The 13,497-nt window shown below is 42.1% G+C and overlaps 1 protein-coding gene across 2 annotated transcripts in view; it reads right to left on the reverse strand.

Annotated features, from left to right (window-relative positions):
- vps8 (VPS8 subunit of CORVET complex) overlaps positions 1 to 13,497 on the reverse strand; it is a 570,202-nt gene that overhangs the window by 410,140 nt on the left and 146,565 nt on the right. For both annotated transcript variants that reach the window (XM_078551411.1, XM_078551410.1), the window contains exons 26-30: positions 12,755 to 12,874; positions 7,068 to 7,139; positions 5,131 to 5,250; positions 4,640 to 4,696; positions 1,167 to 1,249 (exon numbers count right to left, since the gene is read on the reverse strand). In XM_078551411.1, coding sequence (XP_078407537.1) covers positions 1,167 to 1,249; positions 4,640 to 4,696; positions 5,131 to 5,250; positions 7,068 to 7,139; positions 12,755 to 12,874 — 452 coding nt within the window. The remainder of the gene's footprint in view (positions 1 to 1,166; positions 1,250 to 4,639; positions 4,697 to 5,130; positions 5,251 to 7,067; positions 7,140 to 12,754; positions 12,875 to 13,497) is intronic.

Raw genomic sequence — 13,497 nt, forward strand, 5'->3', positions numbered from 1 at the left:
ATGAAACATCACTAACCTAGAAGGTGAACAATTGGTCTCCTTGCTGAACACTCTGACGAAGTGATGGGAAAATGCATCAACAACCACAAGGTCAATTTTTGTATCACCTGCAAACTTCTTAATTATGTCCCCCACATTCAAGTCTAAATAACTGATCTATGCCACATGAAAGCGAGGGACCCAGTCATGAGCCCTGAGGAATCCCACTGGAGACAACCTTCCAGTCACATAAATACCCATTGACCATAACCCTTTGCTTCCAGCTTTTCGGCCAATTTTGGATCCAAATTGCCACTTTGCCTTTGATCCCAAAGGCCTTCTGTCACCAGTCTGTCATGTGAGACCTTATCAAAATCCTTGCCAAAATCCATGCAGGCTGCATCAAATGCATAACCCTCATCAACCCTCCCTGTAACCGCCTCAAAGAATGCAATCACGTTAGTCAGACATAACCTTCCCTTAACAAATCCACGCTGTCTCTGATTAATCGGTCTCTTCCTAAATGAAGATTCATCCTGCCCCTCCCATTTTTTTCCAAGAATTTTCCCACCAGAGGTTAGACTAACTGGTCTGTAATTTTTTTAAACAAAGGTACAACATTAGCTGTGATGCTGTAAATGTGACAAACAGTGGAACTGAATTTTCACTCACTTTAATCATTGCCTTGTTATTTACAGGACTTAGCAGCTGTGGAGAAGCAAAATGGAAAGGTATGGTGACTATGTCACCTGGGTACTAAACAAAACTGTATTTTGTTGGTACTTAGTATTACAGTCATAAATTAAATTGAAGAATTTACCTGCTAATTTACACTGCTCTAAAGGGGACATACGAGGCATTGCACCTGCGTTTGGAAGTCTAAAAGATTCAGAAGTGTTGCAGGGGAGAATGAGTAATGGTAGCTTTTATCATGGATCAAAAAAAAGCTAGGGTTCTCTGGGGAGATGTCCTGTTTATACAGTAAACATTTGCCTCATTTTCAAAAGACCTCGAAGAAACAACTGGCAATGCAGTTACTTCATATGCAAATTAGTTTTTGATTCTCCAATGGGTAAAAATATCAAACCCATTAGCAGTGAAAATACCTATCACAGCCAAAAAAATAAATGTTTAAACTTTTCTTGCTTAAGGAACAGGACTATAATTGAGCTGAAACCATAACTCACAATGCAGCTTTCTCAGCCATTGTAGTCAGTCTGTTCTCATCAAACTGTGCAATTCCCCCAGCTTGAATCAGCTCCAGAAGAACCTAAAAAGGAACCAAAATAGAAAAGCCTTTATTAGGGAAATAAATAATATGGCTACAGGTTATATCTTTGAAGCATTCATATGTTCCTTTATTTATCGCCTGCCTTCTCTGGCTCTGCACATTTTCAATAAAAGTCTCTATACTGAATGTGCAATCCTCTTCAAAGCTGCACTACCTTCTTTTAAGTGTATAAATCTGGAGCTCCCCAGTGAGCTACCCATGACCCCCCGCCTCTTCCTCGTCTACATGCTGCCCGTTGTCAACTTTATCCAATGATATCGAATCAACTTCCACGTGCACACTGATGACGCCCAGCTACACCTCTCCACCACCAATTTTTAACCCCCATTGTCTCAATGTTGTCAGACAGCTTGTCAGTCTTCCAATCTTGGATAGGAACATCGGACTTAGGAGCAGGAGTAGGCCATTCGGCCCTTCGAGCCTGATCCACCATTCGATAAGATCATGGCAGATGTGATAGCGGTCTCAACTCCTTTCCTGTCTGCCCCTGCCATAACCCTCGACTCCCTTGTCTTATCAAAAACCTATCTCACTCAGCCTTGAATAAATTCAATGATCCAGCCCCCACTTCTTTCTGGGGAAGAGAATTCAACAGGCTAACCCGCAGAGAAAAAAAATTCTCCTCATCTCAGTTCTAAAAGGGAGACCTTTTATTCTTAAACTGTGCCCTATAGCTCCAGTCTCCTCCACAAGAGGAAACATCCTCCTGGCATCCATTCTGACTTTTTCTAGCTAAACACAGAGACCAAAGTCATCATATTTAGCACATTCCACTCCCCGAACACTGTCTTAGATTGTATAGGCGGTTAGCATTGTCAACATACTATTCCATCCAGAGTTGTGATTCCAAATCTGTATCTTCTTGTTCACATAGATCACCTACTTCCACCACCATAACAGAAACTGATTCCATCCCTGCATCAGCCCATCTACTGTAGGAACCCTCATCCATGCCTTTCTCACATCCCAGTTTTAACTTTGTCAATGCTCTTCTAGGTAGCCGCATCATCTCCAAACTCAAATATTCAGCTCATCAAAAACTCTGTTGGCCTTATCCCATCTGCACAACCACCAGTTCTACCCTTTGCGAGCTACAATGACCATCCCCCTCACGCCTCCAATTTAAAAGCTTCATCCTCAAGATCCAATCCTTCGTAATCACATCCTCTTCCTAGCTCTGCAACCTCCTCCAACCTTACAATCCCCCACTATGTCCCCTCCTAGGGAAACTTCCCTGCCTTTGTGGATAACCCTTTATCCCATCATGGGCATCTGTGCTTCCAGCAGCTAAGGCCATGCTCTGGAATTCCTGTTTTCAACCGTGTTCTGGCATCCTTGTTCCGTCTCTAGGAGTCTCCTAAAGCCCAAATCTTTGACCAACCATTAGTATCCCCGCTTGTATTTTTTTCTTTGGCTTGAGCCTATTTTGTCTGTCGATACCTTTAAAATATTAATCAGTCCCTTTATTTATCAACCACCTTCTCTGATTTTGTTTACTTTCAATACCTGAAGTCTTAACTCTGTGTTTTCTCTCCACAGATACTGTATCATCTGCTGAGTATTTCCAGCATTTTCTGTTTTTTTTATAACTAAGGATGACACTTTTTATTATAATTAAGGAAGATGGGAAAATGTGAAGTTATTCACTTTGACGGAAAGAATAAAAAAGCAGAGTGTTACTTATACGGAGAGTGGCTGCAGAATTCTGAGGTGCAGAGGGATCTAGGTGTTCTAGTGCATGAGGCACGAAAAGTTAGTATGCAGGTACAGCAAGTAATCAAGGAGGCTAATGGATGCTATCCTTTATTACGAGAGGAACTGAACATAAAAGTAAGGATGTTATGTTTCAGTTATACAGGGCATTAGTGAGGCTGCATCTCAAATACTGTGCGCAGTTTTGGTCTCTTTATTTAAGGAAGGATGTAAATGCATTGGAGGCGGTTCAGAGGAGGTTTACTAGATTGATACCTGGAACGAGCAGGTTGTCTTATGAGGAAAGGTTGGACAGACATGGCTTGTTTCCACTGGAGTTTAGAAGAGTGAGGGATGACTTCACTGAAGCATATAAGATCCTGAATGGTATTGACAAGGTGGACGTAGAAAGGATGTTTTCTATTGTGGGTTAGCCCAGGACTAGTGGGCACTGTTTTACAATTAGGGGTCGCCCTTTTAGGACAGAGATGAGGAGAAATCTTTCCTCTCAGGGGGTTGTGCGAGTTTGGAACTCTCTGTCTCAGAAGGTGGTGGAGGCGGGGTCATTGAATATTTTTAAGACAGAGGTAGATAGATTCTGGTTAGGCAAGGGAATCAAAGATTATTGGGGGTAGATGGGTAGGTAGAATTCGAAACACTAACAGGTCAGCCCTGATCTTACTCAATGGCGGAGCAGGCTTGAGGAGCCGAATGGCCTCTCCTGCTCCTATTTCGTATGTTTGTAGATTTTGTTCTTGTCCTTTATATTTCCATTGTATTCCTCTCAGGCTCCCATTTTGTATCTCTTATTAATTTCTTAGCATTCCTCTGCTTGATTTTACATTCTTTCCCGTGCATTTCCAAATTTTAAAATCACTTTTCAAGATTAGATGGAGTTCTTAGGATTCCCAATTCAGAATTTGGAACAACCGCCCAGATGCCTAAAATGGCTGGTGCTGTCAGCTCACAGCTGAATGTATCTCAACCAAATGGATCATGAGGAAAACCAAATCCAACCTTGGAATCACAGAATCACACAGTGCAGAAGAGGCCCTTCGGCCCATCGAGTCTGCACCGACACGTGAGAAACACCTGACCTACCTACCTAATCCCATCTACCAGCACTTGGCCCATAGCCTTGAATGCTATGACGTGCCAAGTGCTCATCCAGGTACTTTTTAAAGGATGTGAGGCAATCCGCCTCCACCACCCTCCCAGGCAGTGCATTCCAGACCTTCACCACCCTCTGGATAAAAAAGTTTTTCCTCACATGCCCCCTAAACCTCCTGCCCCTCACCTTGAACTTATGCCCCCTCATGACTGACCCTTCAACTAAGGGGAACAGCTGTTCCCTATCCACCCTGTCTATGCCCCTCATAATCTTGTACACCTCGATCAGGTCGCCCCTCAGTCTTCTCTGCTCCAACGAAAACAGCCCAAGTCTATCCAAAACAAAAATAAAAATACCTGAAAAAACTCAGCAGGTCTGACAGCATCTGCGGAGAGGAACACAGTTAACGTTTCGAGTCCTAATGACTCTTCAACAGAACTTCAAGTCTATCCAACCTCTACTTCATAGGATTCAGAAATCAGAAAGTTGTGTCCTTGCAATTAGAATTCTGCCTGTGCACTCAATCCAGTTAAATATCCTAACCCACCCGCCAACGCTATTTTCACCTGCTGCCTCTCAGCATGTCGAGACTCATCATCAGGACTGCACAGGAATTCAAGGACCTAAAAGACACAAAATTTTAAAAGCTGGTTACATTTTCACACAATGGAATAGCTGAAAACATTATTTTAAAATCTTTCTTTCCATTTTCATGAACAAAGTGTCACCTCTGTCCAAGAAGGAAAGTGGAGAGAGGTGCTTTGCTTCCACATCTTTGACAGCGCCAAATCCCCCGAACCCAATGCCAATCGCCGACAACGGGATGGCACAGCTGTACGCTGAGCAACAGAAGCTGAAGTGGGAGGCACAGAACATAACACATTTACCCTTCCACTCGACAGCTCAGAACACCAGGGTGACCCAAATGTTGAACTGTCTTTGCAGAAACAGAGAGCACATGGAGAATCTAGATAGGATGGGTAACCTAGATAAAGAATTCAGGAGAGATCAACTTTGCATACAATAGTGAATCTCACACATACTCAGAACAACCTACCTGATCAAAGAGCATTCTGTTGACAAAAAGCGTGCTGTCTGGTTTTGCCAGTTGTCGTGCCAGAAAGGTGAAGAGACACCCAACCTGTGACGGAGTGAAGTCCGAATTCTCCACCATCACCTGCAGGAAGTCATCAAAAACATAAATCACTTACAACAACAAAAACATAGCAATTAAATAAAGGCCATCCGCAGAACTGTCGCTTCCTTCTAACAACTGTGATTCAGTCCTATCACTAAGTAACATCCTCATAGTGACACATTACTCCATCTTATACAAAGGAAAGGAAGAGAAGGAGGAGTAGGAGGGTTAAAAAAGAAATGTTAAAATAAAACCTCTGAATATTAGTAGAGGAATGTAGTATCACAACTGCAATATTCACCTTGGTAAACTAATCCTGAAAATTAATTTTAGCCTAAAACATTACCAAAGATCTTCAGTCTGAATCACAGTGAAACTCTAGTCATTGTTATTGTGATTCTAATCTAACTGGCCAGTTGTGTTTTTAAGTTCTCAGCAAAAATGATTTTTGCCAGATATCTTTATGCAGGACCAGTGAAACAAACACCAACAAAACTATGGCCTATCTTTTCTCACTACACAATAATTCCATTGTTAAGATGATAGCTCCGGATGAAAGACTGAAAAAGACTACTAGTTATATATACACCATGAGTGCCTAAGGCATATTGAGAGAGTAGCTAGCAAAGGAATTGGGATGTTGGGCTTCATAAATGAAGGCATTGAGTCCATTGAGTAAGTTCTGCTGAACCTTTATAAATGTCTAGTTAGGACCCCTGCTTCCAGTTCTGGTGACCACACTTTAAGAAGGGCGTGAGGGTTTTTGCGAGGGTGCAGAGGAGATTTATCAAGCATGAAGGATTTTAGTGGCAAAGTTATGTTGGAGAAGTTGGGGTTTTTCCCCTTGCAGCAGAGGAGGTTGATGGGAGATTTGATAGAGGTGTAAAAGATTGTAAGATTTAGATAAGGGAGACAAAGAAAAGTTGTTCCAGTTAGCTGAATGTACAAGCTCTAGCCGGGGGGACACAAATTTAAGGTTTTAGCCAAAAGATGTGAGGAAGAACTTTTTTTACACGGCAAGTGATAACGACCTGGAACACGATGCTTATGAGGGTGGGTGAAGTGGACATTATGAATTATTTCAAAACAAAATTGGATGGTGACTTGAAGGAAATAAAGCTGAAGGTTATTGGTATAGAGCAGGGGAGTAGGACTGACTGGACTGCTCTATAGAGAGTTAGCATGGGCTTCACATGCAGACTAGCCTCCTTCTGTGCTGTAACGACTTTACGGCAAATTATCCTGATACACCTCTGCAGGCTTGACATGCTCTTACTGCAACACCCAGGGAATTATATGCTCATGGTAAAAGCTGCTAGGAAAGTCATCAAATGCAAACCAGCGTGTTTGAGAGAGGATCTTACCTTCAAAAAATATTTTAAAGAAAAAAGTACTCAAAGAGGCAAAAATAATTTTACTAAGTTTAATTCTGTTACTGTGAAATACAAATGTGCTTATCCTTATTGCATAGAAACCTCATAGAAACTAGGAGCAGGAGTAGGCCATTCGGCCCTTCAAGCCTGCTCTGCCATTCAATATGATCATGGCTGATCCTCTATCGCAACGCGTATTAGAAATTTTAGTCACAGAGGGTAAATAGACAATTTAAAGGATCCGACTGGCAAAGAGAGGGGAACTGATGTGATATCACCTTCCATCTTTATTTGATGCTTTTTGAGTAAAATAATTTAGCTACAATTTCTGTTCTAGTCCGCCGTTTGCAGAAGTAATGAAAGTTAAGATGCATTTTGCTTGACAGAAACAACTCAATCCTGTTACAACGGAGCGATAGTTTACTCTATTAGTAAAGAACCAAACTTTGAGGAAGCTGCGTAGTTATTTTGTCAATTTCTTACCGTAAGCAAAATGTCCACAATCCTCTGCTGATGTTCCACCGCTTGTTTATCATTTTTAAAGTCTTCAAATGTCTATTTAAAACAAGACACATCATTGATATTTCGCTGAAATGCATCTGTCACACATAAACCTGGAATTTGTGGAGAATTTTGGCAGAAGAAATCAGAGAAGAGTAATCTTTCCTTCATTATGATTACTCTGCTTGAAGAGTTTCTCATTATATCTTCATCTTGTTTAGCGAGGAGGAAAATGTTTCAAGCCACAGACATCTCCAGCTATCCATAATTGACAGAAGCAAAACTATAAAATCCGCAAAGATGGGTTACGCCAGCTTGTCAAATGAGGTGAAACCAAACCAAATTTGAGGGAAAAAAAATAAATGGCAACAATTTCACTTTACTTTCAAATAAAAATTGGAAAGCAGTTGACCTGCCCTAGGATGCCATACGTATTTGAATTTAAAGTGGCACATTGGGGAAATAGTTCCAAAAACATGCTTAATGTTGCATGGACCCTACATGGCCCATCTCCGACCCTTCCCTTCCCTTCCCTGACCTCTCTGTCTCCATTTCTGATGATAGGCTGTCCACCAATATCTATTACAAGCCTACCGACTCCCACAGCTACCTCAACTACAGCTCCTCACACCCCACTTCCTGTAAGGACTCCATCCCATTCTCTCAGTTCCTTCGCCTCCGTCGCATCTGTTCCGATGATGCCACTTTCAAAAACGGCGCTTCTGACATGCCTTCCTTTCTCCTTAACCAAGGTCCCCCCCACTGTGGTTGACAGGGCCCTCAACCGTGTTCAACCCAACTCCCGCGCCTCTGCCCTCATACCTCGCCCTCCCTCCCAGAACCGTGATAGGGTCCCCCTTGTCCTCACTTTTCACCCCACCAGCCTCCGCATTCAAAGGATCATCCTCCGCCATTTCCGCCAACTCCAGCATGATGCCACCACCAAACACATCTTCCCTTCACCCCCCCCGGCGGCATTCCGTAGGGAACGTTCCCTCAGGGACACCCTGGTCCACGCCTCCATCACTCCCAACACCTCATCACCTTCCCATGCAATCGCAGAAAGTGCAACACCTGCCTCTTTACTTCCCCCCTCCTCACCGTCCAAGGGCCCAAACATTCCTTTCAGGTGAAGCAGTGCTTCACTTGCACTTCCTTCAATTTGGTCTACTGCATTCGCTACTCCCAATGTGGTTTCCTCTACATTGGAGAGACCAAACGCAGACTGTGTGACTGCTTTGCAGAACACCTTCGGTCTGTCCGCAAGCATAACCCAGACCTTCCTGTCACTTGCCATTTCAACACCCCACCCTGCTCTCATGCCCACATGTCCGTCCTTGGCCTGCTACAATGTTCCAGTGAAGCCCAACGCAAACTGGAGGAACAGCACCTCATCTTCCGAATAGGCACTTTACAGCCTTCCAGACTTAACATTGAGTTCAACAACTTCAGACCATGAACTCTCTCCTCTATCCTCACCTCCTTTTTATCCGCATTTATTCATTGTTTTATCCCCACCTTTTATCCTATTTTCGATATTTTTTCCCCACCACCGTCCCCTCCCTCACCCCACCTCCAAAAGGGTCATCTGTCACTTGTTCATGTTGCTCTTTCCAGAGTGCTTACCCTTGTTCTGCTATTATCACATTCTGCTTTCTTACCTTAATGCCACTATCAGCACCTCCTTTAGCCCTCACCACTACCATTAATACCCCCTTTGTCCTTTTGTTCATGACATCTTTGTCAATATCTTTGTCCCCACCTATCGCTGCCCTTCTATCCAGCTCCACCTGCCCCACCCTCCCTTAAACAGTATAAATTTCATCACATTTCCACTTCTCTTCAACTCTGAAGAAGAGTCATACGGACTCGAAACATTAACTCTGTTTCTCTCTCCACAGATGCTGTTAGACCTGCTGAATTTTTCCAGTGTTTTCTGTTTTTGTTTTAGATTTCCAGCATCTGCAGTATTTTGCTTTTATCTTAATGTTGCACTAGTTTGGCTACCATTCAAGATTCTGATAATTTGGAATTTGTATAATCACGTAGCGGAAATAACCCATGAACCAGCACAATTGGGCAGCGGAATAGTTTCTTTGCTTTTCTTTCATTATAATTTCAGAGTGACAGCCTGATGCAGTTTTATTCAGACAGCTTAATATGGGTTTATCCCCAAGAATGAGCATTTTTAGTAAAGATTTCCTCTACCTGTTGAGTAACCTGACTTAAACTCACTCAAAATTATTTTAGAAAGCTATACTAAACCGGTTTACTATTTTCACAGGTATGCATTAGTCATGTCCTTGGTAAGTCAAATATTTTAAAATGAAAATTCATTCCAAACTTGCCCAATAGTGCTGTGTGCCTAAGAAAATAAGCTCGACTTGAAGAGCCATCCCAAAGCAGTGCAAACGCCTGAGTCTCACAATTTGGGTTGGGGGAATAGCCTGATTGGGGTGTATTGAACCTTGCATCAGCGTTAAAGAAAGCAGAGAACATGAACATAAGAGGTTTAAAATTCCCCGACCTTCTGCCCTGGTCCGGCCAATTGTGCTGAAATCTGGATACAAAACTAGAGAAAATGAGGGAAAATTCTACCTCAGTGAACATACAGAACAGCTGTTAAATGCAAATCAGTGTATCAACAAATGACACTTTGTTGAATTTAATAGCTTCATACTTTGTAAGCTTGGAGACTGCTTTCTTCAATAAAAAACAAACTTAACATTTAGAAATAAGTCCTGAATATGCACCCTAAACACGATCAGGTTAAAAACATACGGTTTATAAGAAGGTGAATAAAATAAGCCTTGCTCTTTGTATCAGCTGTTCAACTTGTAGCTTCAGGAACAAAGTTCACTGGAAAAGAGAAAACCATCATCGGCTGAAACGTGACCAAGGTTATCGAATAACGAAGGCAGTTTCACGATCGATACTGGTCTCATCTCAGTGAAAGGTTTCCCTGGCTGCCTTTCAAGGCACATTGGACCATGGCAAAAAGCTGAGAAACCAATGCAAAAAACGTTGAGGAGAGGCAAATAAGGTGTGGCTGGTTTGATATTGGGCAAACAAGTTAAAATGACTCCCACAGTATTCAGTTAAAAATACAGGGGAGCCTTGCAGTTACAGCTGCGGGTCGTGCGATCAGGTGGTTAGACTCTGGAGAGCACGGCTACACGCCTGAATGTAAGACATGCAGCGGGCTTACTGGAGTAACTGGCATCATTGAATCTGAGAGAGTATCTAAGAGGCACTGGAAATTTGTAACAAACACTTTATCACAAGCTAAAGGACATCCCAAAGCAACCCCCCCCGGCCATCAATTCACTTTGCATTCTCATCAATGACTGTCAATGCAGACACCAACTGTCAGCGGACTATATGGCTTGGATGCTTGACAACACTTACAAGCTGATTGATAGCTATGATGGTATAATTATTTATTTATTTATTTATTGGGAAACAATCAATCACTTTTCAAATGATATTAAGCGCACAGCCTAATTTCAAGCTTGTATGTTTAATAAAGCAATGGGGCATGAAATAATTTTAAAACATTTTCAGTCCCTTATAACATCTTAACTCACTGTACCATTTTTCTAAATTAGCATTCTGTCACATTAGCATCATTACACAACAATATGTACTTAGTTATAATTACAGTGGTACAATTAGCAAGATGTTTGGCATTTAGTCAACAGAGGAGCACTGACTGCAGCCGAAGTGAAACTGAACTCCAGTTTCTGTTTAAAAACTATGCATAACTCCATGTTTCAGTCTTCACATTAAAATTATGCACTTGGCAAATAAGGGAAAGGATTTCTAAAAAAAAAAGCCAATGTGTAAAGCTAAAAAGTGAATTACAATAAAATTGGGGCATACAGAACTATTGTTTAAAACTAAAAATACTGCAAAAAAATGAATAACAGCTACCTGACTGTATTTCACAAATTACAAAATAGACCAAAAATTGAAAAGTTGGTTTAGCAGCCATTGCAATAATTCTTTCAAATTAAATCATGGAATCCAGTGCGGTTAAACCTGGAAAAAACACAGAACTTTTTTAAACTCTTGGCACTAAGCGCAAAGTTACACTGTAAGATTGATATCCGGACAGCTTTATTTCATTCTCTTACAGGACTGAGATAGTTATGATCTTGAGCAGCTGGTAAACTTTAAGTGCCAGTTGCCACGGAGATTAAACCAGTATGCTGGATTCCAGGGAGTGGATATATGACCAAATCTGGGGAAGGAATGGGCTATGGCTGACCAAGTGTCCTTTTTTTTTTGTCGGAGCGTTGTATTGCACCATACTTCACACCTCTCATGGGGGGTGCTGGTATTGTCAGTGACTTCATTAAGTGGATGGGTAAAACTGCGGCAAATGAATTTCAATCGAGGCAAATGTGAGGCCATCCACTTTGGGTTAAAAAAAAAAATAACGGAATACTTCCTAAATGTAGGAAAGCTAGAAATGTTGGAGATCCAAAGAGACTTGAGGGTCCAGATACACAGATCATTAAAGCGTCCTGAATAGGTACAGGTAATAATCAGGAAAGCTAATGGAATACTGGGCTTCCTCCCCAGAGGACTGAACTATAAGGCAGTAGAAGTCATGCTTCACTCCTGGCTGCATAATTAACAAGGAGGGAACGGGGGTGATCCGGCAGGACTGGTGACTAAAATGTCTTTCTTCACGTCCGCTACCGCACTTCGCGCAAATCTGGGAAGATTCCGCCCAATGACTCTATACTGAGCAAAAATGAGCCAAGAGAAGTTGAATCCAGTGCTGAGTTAGCTGGGGCAGTAACTGAGGAACTGCAATTGGTCTTAGCTGCACCAAGCTACGGAGGATTAAAATCAAAAAAAGGTCCAGCAAGCCCTCCTGATCACTATTTAGTAGCATGTGGAAAATGCTAGCCCTGGGCCAGAGGTTCAGTCAGACAAGGTTTACTCTCCAGCTTGGACACGAGGTTGGGTTTGGCTTTATTAGCTTCCATGGTAAGATATCCTCCTGAGCCTTGGACCTAGGCTCACAAATTAACAATGGCCCCTCTTGCCAAACAAAAGAGAACTGTTAGTACTCATAGCAACATAAGCCATCAAAAATCAGAGCAGAGGACAAAAATGTGGGGAAAAAAAACTGAGTAAATAGCTCACCTTCTTCATATCAATTCATCTGTTATCCAGATACCCAGGGTAATGCACTGGGGACCTGGGTTCGAATCCCACCACAGCAAATGGTGAAATTTGAATTCAATAAAAAAAATCTGGAATTAAAAGTCTAATGATGGCCATTGTCAATTGTTGTAAAAACCCATCTGGTTCACTAATGTCCTTTAGGGAAGGAAATTGCCGTCCTTACCTGGTCTGGCCCACATGTGACTCCAGACCTACAGCAATGTGGTTGGCTCTTAAATGGCCTAGCAAGCCACTCAGTTCTCAAGGGCAATTAGGGATGGGCAATAACTGCTGGCTCAGCTAGTGAAGCCCACATCCCATGAACGAATTTTAAAAACTCTACAAATCAGCAGCTCAATTTAATTAAGAACAGAGTTTAATTTTCTCACACTTGCATGCGTAGTGGACTGCCAGTGAAGGCCATATCTGAAATTTGAACACTTTTAATGAGACTATGACTGAGATTGACCAAAATAAAAATATCTTACCAATGCCAATACATTGAGGAACTCCCGAGTGTCGAAGTGAAGCAGAGTTCTGATCTGAGGATGCAACTCTTCGTCAGAAGCTACTTCAGTGGAGTGCAAGCGGATCAGAAATTCAAAGACCTGAATCCAACCCAAAAATACAAATGAGAAAACACACAGATCAAAGAGGTGTGAATTAGCATCGTTTTCAGGTGCTACATAAGAAAGATTTTTATTCTCAAACAAAGTTTTCAGAACACAAGATGCCCATTGAAAAACGGTGCTGGGGCAAGTTACACATAAAGCCCAAGCTAGTGGCTGGTGTATAATTGCTCAGCCTGAAGCATTGAATACATAGTAAATCTTGCACTGCTTTGCCCAACACAGCATCAAAAATAGCTTGTTTTCCTGCTCAGTACATGCAGCTGTAATGGGGGTGATCCTAAATCGCCTTGGGTGAAAGATGTGCGAATGCTATGTGTTGCCAAACAGCCCATCACATTCGCAGATCATTATTTGCGAGCATGACCATTTTTGCGCCCTATAAACTGAAATTAGCATCAATTACTTTCGCTCGCAGTCAGAAATTGCACCGTTTCTTGTCCAGCGCTTCTTCAGGGAAGAGATGACATACACTGCCAGCGAGGGCCAGTCCAATCCCAAAACAGGATGAAGTGCTCCAGTTAGACTGCAGTACTCGAATCTCATTCCTGAAGCTGACAGCCATTGGGTGTCAATTGTATATCAATTGTACTTAATGATAT

This window comes from Cetorhinus maximus, chromosome 11, assembly GCF_964194155.1.
Source record: "Cetorhinus maximus chromosome 11, sCetMax3.hap1.1, whole genome shotgun sequence".
In the NCBI taxonomy this organism is placed as follows: domain Eukaryota; kingdom Metazoa; phylum Chordata; class Chondrichthyes; order Lamniformes; family Cetorhinidae; genus Cetorhinus; species Cetorhinus maximus.